The sequence below is a fragment of the Anneissia japonica genome, unplaced genomic scaffold (assembly GCF_011630105.1).
Source record: "Anneissia japonica isolate Jap-2015-1 unplaced genomic scaffold, ASM1163010v1 scaffold456_len727751_cov192, whole genome shotgun sequence".
Lineage (NCBI taxonomy): Eukaryota > Metazoa > Echinodermata > Crinoidea > Comatulida > Comatulidae > Anneissia > Anneissia japonica.
In genome coordinates, this window is record NW_022713155.1 from 568,903 (window position 1) to 581,161 (window position 12,259).

The 12,259-nt window shown below is 33.6% G+C and overlaps 2 protein-coding genes across 2 annotated transcripts in view; both read right to left on the reverse strand.

The window, feature by feature from the left end:
• Positions 1 to 1,502, reverse strand: part of LOC117108276 (G-protein coupled receptor GRL101-like) — a 15,483-nt gene extending 13,981 nt beyond the window's left edge. The window contains exon 1 of the mRNA XM_033250250.1: positions 1,410 to 1,502. Coding sequence (XP_033106141.1) covers positions 1,410 to 1,500 — 91 coding nt within the window. The 5' untranslated portion in view covers positions 1,501 to 1,502. The remainder of the gene's footprint in view (positions 1 to 1,409) is intronic.
• Positions 1,503 to 2,051: 549 nt separating this feature from the next.
• LOC117108246 (apoptosis inhibitor 5-like) overlaps positions 2,052 to 12,259 on the reverse strand; it is a 13,313-nt gene continuing 3,105 nt past the window's right edge. The window contains exons 3-12 of the mRNA XM_033250214.1: positions 11,808 to 11,973; positions 11,474 to 11,625; positions 10,303 to 10,443; positions 9,916 to 9,981; positions 9,054 to 9,242; positions 8,736 to 8,920; positions 7,209 to 7,359; positions 6,987 to 7,081; positions 6,702 to 6,895; positions 2,052 to 6,160 (exon numbers count right to left, since the gene is read on the reverse strand). Coding sequence (XP_033106105.1) covers positions 6,093 to 6,160; positions 6,702 to 6,895; positions 6,987 to 7,081; positions 7,209 to 7,359; positions 8,736 to 8,920; positions 9,054 to 9,242; positions 9,916 to 9,981; positions 10,303 to 10,443; positions 11,474 to 11,625; positions 11,808 to 11,973 — 1,407 coding nt within the window. The 3' untranslated portion in view covers positions 2,052 to 6,092. The remainder of the gene's footprint in view (positions 6,161 to 6,701; positions 6,896 to 6,986; positions 7,082 to 7,208; positions 7,360 to 8,735; positions 8,921 to 9,053; positions 9,243 to 9,915; positions 9,982 to 10,302; positions 10,444 to 11,473; positions 11,626 to 11,807; positions 11,974 to 12,259) is intronic.

The window sequence follows — 12,259 nt, forward strand, 5'->3', positions numbered from 1 at the left end:
AAGTGGGCGTGGTCGGGCTTCGATTAAAAGAAAGGTGGTCCAGGGGGCCAAGCCCCCGAAAATTTTGACAATTTAGGGGTTTCAAAGGCTTATTTAATCGATTTTGGAGTTTACTAATATGTAGAAAATACATATAATTTTTTTTCTCCTCGACGAATTCTGCTTTTTCTCCTCGACGTGGGGGGGGGGGGCAGTTCTTCCCGACGTTTGGGTTTGCTTTTGTATTGTTTTAATGTGATGTTTTTGCTTTTTCTCGTTCTTGTTTTTCTTTTGTACAAAATACGCCAATTTAGCTTTTTGCTACTAATGTATTTTTTTATGAAGGAGTTGAGTTTTTTTTAAAAATAAAGATACCGATATATATATATAAATCAGTGGTAGACGTAAAAAAAAATCGGCAGACAGATAGCCTTCATTGTCGGACAAAAAAATTACAATAAATTTATGCATATTTAATAGTAACAATGTAAAAAAGCAGACATGGTTCAACAATTAATCAAATCATATCAAATTTATTTTACTTGCAACATGAATTTCATACACAATTAAATCAAGTAAATGAACCAAACAAAACGAAGTTGCTGAGCGGGCATAAGCACATATAAACAATTCCCCTATAGATATTAATAATTTTTTTAGAAAATATGGTAAGCATTAATACTACGCAAAACAAACTAAGTTGAAACGTAAAGACTGAGATGTTGAATTAATTGAAAACTTTAAAATATAAATAAATATAAATGAATTGCCAACATAAAGTCACTTTACATGTGAATGTCGGCTTATATATATATATAACAGCAGTGATGATTAGATGAGTCCGGTTGTGTTTAAGAGATGTAGCTGGAAAAGGTTTGATCAACTAAATTGTGATACATTTTGAAACACAACAGAACCTGTGGCGTAAAAGGTATGAGCTGACGATATTCATCAGCATTTTTTATTTCAATCGACCAGTAAGGCATTTTAACAAAATTTTACAAATTGCGTTTTACTTGTAAGTCTGAACAGCAGGGAGAGTGTTCCCTATTCTGCATAATCATTCCATTTTTTTTGTGTTGTTTTGATTTTGTTGGTTTTAATGATTTTGATTATGGTTTTATTCTGGATGCACCATTGATGTGATGTGTGCCGCTGTTAAAAAAAGCGTTTTTCCAAATAAATATTATTAACAGAATGTGTAATAAACATCAATATACGTCCATAAAACGTTAAAACATCGGAGCGGGGGGGGGGGCTTTCCCCTGACCCCGCTGAGCTCTCTACCTTGACCAAGCCCTGGTAGTAGGGCCCAGAGAAGCCTTAACCAGGGCCCATGTCTTTTCCTTACGTCACTGAACTAAACAGATCACTTAACGAATACTGTACATTGAAAGCAAAAATTAATATTATAAACAATGGTTATTTACCTGATAAACCTGTACAAGTAGTTGTTAACACCAAGAAGATATTGAATTTGAAGATGAACATTTTCAACGTTGGCTTAGGCTGCTTCCTCATATAAGATGATAGTATAGATGCTAATGTAACCAACTTAGTCACTCAGTGTATTTTAACACAGCAGTATTAAGACTTCATGCATATTTAATCATTAGAAGGCTTTCAGAAATCATAAGTACAATACCAGAGACAATTAGTCAATGCGTTTAACGAATGACGATATTTACTGCAAGTGTTCACACTGAGTTGATGAGAAAAGCACGGAAGAAGGGCATTGGTGAAATTTAAAAGCTAACATCTAATGTTACCCTTTATGATAAATTGAATACGTTTTGATATACTCTCATTAATATTTAATAAGCTCGGCTTTAAGTCATCATTGCCAATTCAGACTAATGAATTATTCACAGAAAACAATCCTGTAAAATGGATTTTAAAACATAATTCAGGTGAGTTTTGCCTCATTTTAATGTTGCGATGATTGTTGTCGTTTTTCAGCACGAGTAGATTTCCCGTACAAATAAAAATCGTACTTGGTTTATCAAACTGGTGCTATTCAGTATTCTGTATAAAGTATATTACACACTAATAAATGACAGAGATCAACCAAATTTGTATTCAACTTTATTTTCAAAACAACGGATGTACAAAGAATTCAGTCACAAATATTAATTAACATCAATATTCATTAATTAATATAAATATTTATCAATTAATATCAATATTCGTTAATTCTCTTACACAATGCTAAAGAAATCTTATCGCATCAAAAAGTAACGTAATCATCAAAAATCAACATTTATACCGAAAATAAAAGAATGTTTAATGTTGCATGCTTTTAGATTATATAACATACCTTTAACCTTGCAGTAAGAACTCCGTATTTATTCGAAAAAACGCCCCGTTTGAATAAACGCACCCTCTAAAGCCTCATTTTGAATTAACTCCTCCCTCGAATAAATGCCCCGAGGCATTTACAGTATTTATTCCTTCAATTAATTCCCTCCCTTAATGACCATAAACAAATCTAATAGAAGCAACATCATTCTCAAACTCAAGTAGAATTACATTTTTCTAACCTGGTTGGGATCAATAACTCTATGATAACATATTTTGACAATAATTTGGTAATAATGTGTTGTTCCACATTTACAGTGAAATTAAGGGGCGATAATACGAGCAAGTATCCATTTTACACAAACACACCCACACACACATAAACACCTCTCTCGAATTGACGCCTCCTCGAACACCTTTCTCAGCAATAAATGCCCCAGGGCGTTCATTCGAATAAGTACGGTAAAAAGTAAAAAAAAAATTGATTCTAAAAATGAAGAAATAATACAAAGGTCCTCTTGGTTTGAATAACAGACAAGTTGAATCACTGCTTGCAGTCATACATTTTCTATGCAACAAAATAATTAACTTACCTTAAAAATGTCTGATCACTACTATTCTAAATGACCATGCAGATTTAAATATCCAAAATATAATACTTCATTCAAGCAGAATTTTGATTTCAACTAAACAGCAAAGTAATATCCATAAGAACATAATACTCACTTACAGCTGGCATACATCGTGTTATTTTTTTTATCCAAAGGTCCTTGTTACTTTTTAGTAGTCCCACAAATACAAAATTTGAATAGCTATAGGCCTAATAACAGAGTTCACTATTTATTGTACATATATAAAAGTACTCACCTACACATTATTCCTTTTGAAAACACAGTACTTGATATTTGTGTACATTACAAGTGTACTGTAAATGCTCAAATAAGCGCCGCTCCCGCACCAGAGTATTATCTTACCGTGTTTAATGAAACACTTTCAGTAACAGGGATTTAAATACGATACATAGTGTGCTAAAATGAATAAATAACACAATGAAAACAAAAGTATTTTTAGTTGTTTTGTGGGACAATATCTAAGGGCCGTGGCTTTGAGGAAGGTCCATTGGTATTGGTACTCACCTTATTCCCCATGCACATACAGTACACATTATCTAAACTGACTAAATCCTCTTTTATGCATTCAAAGAGTACGATACTCTCAAAGACTGCTGTTACTTACATACACACACTGCTAGGTGCAGAATAAATAAATATACAGTGTAGCAGTACTACACTTAACTGGGCATATTATGTGCACCAAGTTTGCTGGAGATAGGCCTATGTATGTGCACTGGCTTCTTCACTGGACATTGTGCAAGTGCACGGAGTGTGTTTACTATGGACATGTATGTTGTGTATACTTAAGCCCTCTAGAAACTATCAAATTTTATTTATTTATTTATTTTTTTTTTTGATAGTGTGGATAGAGCACTACTAACCAGATAATGAATATAAATCAAATGAGAAATATACATTTATTATGAAAACAAACCAAAACACTCACCATGTAACCAAAAGGTTCATCTTGCATTACATCTGAGGCATTCTGTTAACTTATTACACTGTATATCTCTTTTATCTGCAAACACATAGTCTAGTATTTTACAAACAAAAATATTAATTGGGAAATTCAAGATATTTTACTCCGGAATAAATGAAGCATTTGATGATTTATCAACACAGTGGCACAAAGAAATATTAATATTTTTGCTGAACATTGGTTGACTCTGATTTTTAAAATTTTTTTGAAGAGTAAAGACTGTTTTTGTTGATGAGTTATGTTCTTATTTGATGAATATGTTCTTAGTGTTGCAAATATGTAAAACTTGTTCATGAACAAATAAATATATACCTTCCCTTAAAACTATGACAATACAGTAATAAAGAACGTTATTTTATGTTAATGTTTTTTAATACAGTAAAATTGTATATACTAAACACATCCAGATAGTTAATAATGCTAATATCCTATATGATGTAGAACTGTCCCTTTTAAAGTTTAAATCTTTATGCATTATGATGAACAACTGTCATGTTGGTATTGAACAGGAAATGGAAAATTATTTTTAGATTCTATTTTAAACATATTTTGAATCATTTTATACATTTTTATCTGACATATATTCTACAGCATTCCATTTTTTTAACTGCTTTGATACAATGTGTTTTAATTAAGTTCTAGTTTTAAATGCATTTTAAGTTTTAGGTCTACATAATTGTACAATTTATTGTGTTAATTATGTTTTTCTATTGGTCTTGTTTTCTAAATAATGCAAAAAATAAAGTTTCAATAAAGATTATTATTATCACATATTAGGCCTATATTTAAGATGGTGTAATAGCATTGTTTGAGGAGGAGGAAAAAAACCGGAGGTTCAATCATGATTTGAGACTGGGAAGTTGCTCAAGTATAAGAAGTCACAAGTTTTAGGAATAGAGATATAAAAATTGCAATCATGTTCATATTTCTTTGTGCCAAATATCAATCAGTTACTTTGTTCATGACCAATTGTCAAATATGTAAATCACACCTTTAAACAGCCTTTGATAATGTACTCACAATCACCAGTTAGGATGGCATTAGTGATATGGAAATATTCACCAAACATCTTAGCTCTTCTCAAAACCTTATCCAATTTGACAAGCAGTCTCCAGATCGTATCACACAATTTGACATAGCAGCTTTCCAATTCAACAAGCAGTCACCTTACACTGAGGTTCTTGTGAAGGGGGAGTTACCCATCCTTACAACTTCTCCTTATTAAATACATATCATTTTCCTGATAACATCTGATCCTTGAGCCAATACTTATTTACACTATCAGATAACATAAGTATATACTATAAGTATAAGCATATGCTCAGATTATAATCATTAGACAGTGAAATACAGTGTAAAGGAATATAGTCTACTTTCAATGTTTGGTAGAGTTGACTGACATATTAAATGAAACTACCAAATCAATGTGATTCTTCATGTACAGTATATATGATCTATACAGTATAACATCACAATAAAAAAAATGTAAAAGTCTAAAGCAACAACTGTTAAGATACACACAACCAAAGGAAATTATTTTTAAATAATTTCTAATGAAAGAAAAATTGTTAGAAATATATTTTTTTAATGAAACACAGGTATAAATTCAAAGGCAGCTTCTACAAAATAATTACACACAAGACAAACCGGGCAAAAGCAGCAATAGTAGTTAGGCCTTCAACCATTGCCAACTAAACATTTGGTTTGTGTCTAATAACTGATTATTATAACAGGTCATCACTTTACATTGTCAAAGACTAATAATTACAAGAATTCATTTTGCTTTCTTATTTACAAGATATTCACCAGATGTGGGACAATTCAATTTTATAGACACATTTTTGAATGTCTACTGCCTAATACTGGTAGTAACATTAAGAAAAATACATTTATAGGGATTCATAACTGCTGTATTGGATACATTGAGGGAGCTATTCATACAAAATAAGTTAATTGGAGCCTATGATACATTATCATGTTCGTTATGCTCCAATGATTCTCTTTCATGGACAATAGTGCAAACAATATAAAGCGGATTTTAATTTTTGTGCTTGCTAACTTCCACAACATACAGCAAGTAATGTATACTACTTTATTTGGCCAACTTATACTAACACTGCATCAACATAAACGTATTTGTTTTGTGATGCACATGACACTTTTTAAAATACCTTCCCAATAAAAACACTAAATAATATCACAAATAGTTCTGATAAAGATCAAAAGCGCTTTCCTCGTCCACGACCTCTTCCCCAGCCTCGAGCTCTGAAACCACCTCTTCGTTGTCCTGTGGGAATTACAATATCATTCATAAGCCCACAATTTAATGTGTGCCGTATTGAAATAAACACCCTGGCCATTTGTTTTTCAGAATGGTGTAAAGAATGGCAATTCTTCCATCAGTTTTGTTCATGTACATTTGAGGGGGGGGGGGGGGGGGGGGGTAAGGGGGTGTTAATTGAAGAAAACAAACTTTGGCATGTATATTCGAAGGAAGTGGTAATTCCAAATGACTTTTAGAAGGGTGTTTAGTTAAAGGAGGGGTGTATTCAAAATGGGTGGTTATTTAACAAATACATTACTGAATACATAATTAGGGAGCTTTTGATTGGACGTAGAATGTAATGACTTCACTAAAAGTCATCTGTGCACTTTAATTTCTCCTCATCGCATGGACTCTAGAACACAATTTGGCCAAATCTATGTAAGCAGAAAACGTAGGACACCCCGTAGGACAGTCAAGGATGAGTGATTCCGTTCCAGAGTTGCATCGTCTCACAAATTAAAAGCTCCCTAATAGCAATAAATGAACATCAGAGATTACTCACCACCTTGAGTGAAGTTATTGCCGTAATTTGCATCACCTCCTACCGGTGCATTACCCGCCTTTGTACTGTAGCGACCACTGGGTGGGTGGTACACCTGTCGTGCTCCTCGTTGCTTATTGCTTCCACTTTCTGCTGCCTTTTTCGCAGATCCCGAGTCTGAAAATGTGATTGGGGTAATGTTTCCCCTCTTGACACTGGATTAAAAAAATAATAATAATTTGTTTTTATTAAATTTTTTTTTAAATATTTTTATTTTATTTTTTTTAATTTTCAAGTATTTCTTACCCCTGTTGTTGTGTCTGCTCGGATACAGATTTCTGCAGTGGTTTCCATGACAATGTGATGATGCTTCCATAACTCGGAGGGTTACGGAACAAGTCCTGAAGAAAATTATATATAAAAAATTTAAAAAAAACTCAGTGGTTAGCTAATGTTACCAAATAGTGGATGAGATATAATATTTTCCAATGTTAACAAAAATAAATTAAAATACGGTTTTAGTTTTACCTTGATGAGGGTGTTAATGTTGGTAGTTATTTTGAGGGCAACAACTTTGATCTTGTTTTCATCAGTCTTCAGGTCCTCTCCAGTCTTATCTCGCAGATCTGTTCTCAGCTGCTTCATGTACACCTGATTGCCACGAGCAAAATACTGCAATCTACAAAATTACCACTAATATAATAAATATGGCAAGCTGAGTGGCAGAGCGGTAAAGCAGAAGCACCGCTAATTACAGCCTCAACATCAGCGCTAGTTTGAGCCGCTCCTCACCCAGCGTTTGGTTGGTAGAACTAAGTCTTCTCAGATAAGGACTTAAAATGGATGTCCAGTGTGCACATCTCGCTTGTGTGCATATTAAAGAACTCATTGCTTCTTTTGGAAAAGTAGGGGGTTACCCTGATGTTATAGTTCAATTCAGTCCGTCGTTGTGGAATGATGTAAACATGTACTACTATAAGCACCTCTTTACGGCGGCTAGGTAGTCATGGACCACACCCATACACAGTTTAGCACAATGAAGTTCTAGGTTATTCTCCGACCTTTACTGTTATTTTATTGGATTTATTTTGAAACAGCGCCAACGTCTCGCAACTCACTGGGGGATGACTTCCAATGGCCTAGTATGAGCAGCTGGCTAGTTACAAATAGAGCACCGCGCAGCGGAGAGCGCGGCTAGATCTTTGCTATAGCAGCAGTAGACCACAGATACAATCTTGCTAATTACTGTAATTGCTGTATATGTAAACATTGAAAAAGCTTGACTTGTTTTTAATATGAATATTTCATGCTTTTTCCGAATATTTATGCTCGTTATTAATTTAGTTTTATTGTTGATTTAATCCATGATAGTAACTACTTAGAGCAAAATGCTAGGCTTCTGAAAGTCCCCCAGTGGTAGCTGCCAGGTTATCGGAAATTTTTATTTCAAATTTCGCGAAAATGGTCTACAGCGCATTACAATCCTAATGATAAATCTAGCTGAGGGCTTTGAGTTCAAAAACATTTTTCTCATAAAAATCTATCATTTTTTTACTGATGAAATGATTCTACATATGGATTTGAATATCATGTGATAATAAATATTAATGTGTTCCATATTTGTTTGATCCAATGACCGGGGGTAATAATGTGAAGTGCTCAGAGGCCTTGTTGGCATGAACAGCTAGGTCTTATTATTTTTATTATCTTCTTCATAATCCACATGAGCACTCCCCACCCCCAATCAACCATACTACAATGAAACCTCCCATACCAAAATGAACCATCTCATAAAACAATAAAACCTCACACACCACAATAAAACTGTCCAATACAACAATGAAATCTCCCATACAACAGTGAAACAGCCCATTCCACAATAAAAACTCCCTTACCACAATGAAACCGCCCTGTACCACCACAATGAAACCTCCCACACCACAACAAAACCCTTGCATTATTTACATGCAAGGATGCACCAACAGTCTGGAAGTCAGAAAAATGTGCTGTCTTATGCAACATTTTATCTTTGTCTTCAAAATTTAAGTAACTAACCGTAGACGGAAGTCTTTTAATCTGTCAACGTTCTCCTCAGCTGTAAAGAAGTCTGGACATTTTTTTCCCATTTGATGGAATGTATACATTAAACATTCTACTATTGAAAACTGTAGTTTGGGTTCTTCAGTCATTTTGCCATTTTCCCCTTCCTCAACTTCAGGTGGGGGAAGGGGCATATACTCCTATAGGAATAAGAATGAAAATTTAATTTTACTAAAAATTGTATTTGCTTATTGTTACAAAAGTTCTTTCCATAGTTAGCTGAAAAATTTGAGGTTCAATACAAAATTGACAGATTAAAATTATTGATCGTACCAATAATCCATTGTACACCTTCTCTAAACATCCCCTGTCTTCATAATCTCCACAGTAAGTAGATATTTCAGCAAATAACTTCAAAACCTCCAACTTAACGTCTGTACCCTCTGGTCCAACAATCTCCCCAAGAAACGGAATCACTTTATTAGATATGTGCTCCAAAAACTTGGTTGAATGCACATTTTTCTAGAACAGAAAAATAATTAGAAAAAAAATGTCTGTAATTATAATTAACTACTGGGCTGGAATGGTAGCTTGGTGGTTAAGATAACTGATTTTTAAATTGCAGAGTCCTGTGTTCAAATCCTGTGAGAAATCAGATATTGTTTTCCTTATTAATAACAATTTTACTCCGTAGACATTGTATTGTGCTCTTCTGTAACTGTCGAGTGTAGGCCCTACTTGCTGTTATGTGCGTAAGAAATTGCTCTAAATGTTTAAAATACTAATTGCAATAACATTGTCTATAATTTAAAAAAAACAGTCGCATAATAATAAAATGACTTATTTTTGTATACCTTGGTAAATGAGGCCTGATGTTACCATCAATAATGATGAGATGCGTCTACAATATATTTATGTTTATTTAATTTATAAGCCATTAAATAATTGCATCTAGGGTTATAGTGTGAGCCACTTCACAACCTGTCAACAGTATAAGCTGGGTTAACTAAGAATGGCCGGCCGAGATTGGTCAGCCATGGTTCAAACTCTCGACAACAAGGTTCATAACCTGAATGGAAATCGCTACGCCAAACCGCTTTACCCAAGTATTCAAAGATTCATTCCTTAATTTGTATCTACATAACAACTATCAATCAATATAAACAAGTAGGTTGAGTGAAAGTGTTTTACTTACTGAGAAGAATGGAAGAGCCTGTTTGATACATTGGGTAAGTTTATCAACACAATCTGCATCAGATGGCTAAAACAAATTAAAAAATTATTATAAATAAGTATAATTATACATGGAATGTCATATTGGCAAGCAAATAAGGTAGGGATGCCACAACCTACAGTATTCTAGATCCGCCTCTGTCTACCGCTTGGCAGTCTCAAGGCAAAACAACATAACTGCTATTATATTTTTGAACAGTTATGTTGTTTTGCCTTGGAACGGCCGTGCTGACATTGAATGAAAGGAGTGAGTTGATGCTGGTAGTGGTGATTTTGACAATTTATATGTCATTCCAGTCCATTTGAGTTTGAAAAATGAAAAAGAAAAAGAAATGGTTACAGTACTTACAACAAATTCAGCCTTGAGGTCGGCCTGCTCGATAGCAATGTCCACTAGCTGTTGACGGCCCAAGAGTGTTTGCATAGTCGCTAAACTTGATAACAACTTCATGAAGGCTACAAACTCATCACCAGTAACATCGTGTAAGATCTATAGTTAAGTGGTTATATAATGCACATCTGGTCATTCATACTTAGGTTTGACATATAAACCTTTACCTACAATTTACTACTAGTTTGTGTTTACAAAGTCGAATTGATCTCTGTGACCTCACTTTTTGGATGCCGACGACGACTAGGTTTATATGGATGTTAACAATATAAACAAAAATTACAATGTGGTCAGTATTTAAATTGAATTCTCGATCTTCATCAATTTTCATAGTGATGATTGAATTTAATGCCGTGTTGGATGCCACAATGCAATCTGCAGTTGATTTTAAGGGGTGTCTAACCAAGTAAACTTCCCACAGCATTTTTTTGTACTGTTCACAATTCTAAGTTCAGAATCGTCTTGGAGTTTTGTGCCATTATTATTTAATATAGAGTCACTGTTTGAAATGTGGTTACCAATTCTTGCATTAAAGTCCCCCATAATCATTATATAAGGATCTATTCCATTACAGTTATTATTTTCTTTAATTTTTAAGGTATCAACAAGTAGTTGGTTATATAATTCATCAGTGACATAATTATTTCTACCTTCATTTGGAAAATATGCGACACATATATACATAGGACATGCTGCATTTTTCCGAATTATAAGACTTCACTTTTATCCACATTCTTTCTTTTTCATCAGATTGTGAATCAAGAAAATTATCGTCAGCTAACCTTCTCTAATGAGGAAGCCAATACCTCCTCCATCTGGTTTGTCTTCCCATTTTCTATTCTTACCAATCCATTCCATTTATATTTAGGAATGTAAGCTATTTGTTCATCTTTTAAAAAGGTTTTCACAATTCCAATTATATGAATGTTATTGTTGTTAGTCAATTTGATAATTTCAATCAAACTGCTTTTAATTCTATTAACACTATTGTAAGTGATATTAATTTTTACATTGTTAGTGGAGTGTTTACTACTATTTTTCTACACCCTCTTCTATATCTATAATACTTTTTATATTTACTTAAATTATTAGTATGGCAAGAAAACAATGAACTAAAATCAATAATTACCTCTTTGGATTTCTCAATCAGATGCTCTTCCACATCTTTAGTTATTATGTCTGGTCCTAGAGACTTGACCTTTGTACTTAGGAACTTGATTGCTCTATCACGTACAATATCCTCTCCTGCTGAAATTTGGGCAAATAGACCACCTATGGCACCTGAAAATAATTTAAAAAATGAAATAATATATCATTACCTTACTTAAAAATTATTATTATTATTTTATTATTATTATTACCTACTGTAATGAGATTTCCCAATGCAAACACCTCCTCAAATAAATTAATACAATTAATTAAAGATAAATATGGCATCTGATTAAAATATTTCCTCCTCTTACCCTTAGCATCTAATTTGAAGACTGCGATGAATGCATTTTGTACGCAATTAAACTCCGCCTGATCTTCTGACTGGAGAAGTTGTGTGAGGACATCAGCAATACGTGGAAGGTGATCAGGTGCATCTCTGCACAGGTTGGGCAATTCCTTTATTGCTTGTCTACGAAGCTAGAGACAAATGTTTTGTATAAATTTCCAAGATTATTTTCAAGTTTAAGATATACAATATCTTTATATTTAATCACAAAAATGTTATTAATCAGGCCCGTATTTAGGAATTTCAATGGGGGGGGGGGCTGTTCGGCTTGGGACTATGCGGAACTTCTTATCAAAACCCACATACTTCTTCTTCTCTGCCCTAAATGGGGACTTTATTCAGTGTGATAGGCCTCAGGCCCTTTTACAGTATAAATAAATATACATTTTTAGTGCTTTAAATAAGGCGAGACTTTTT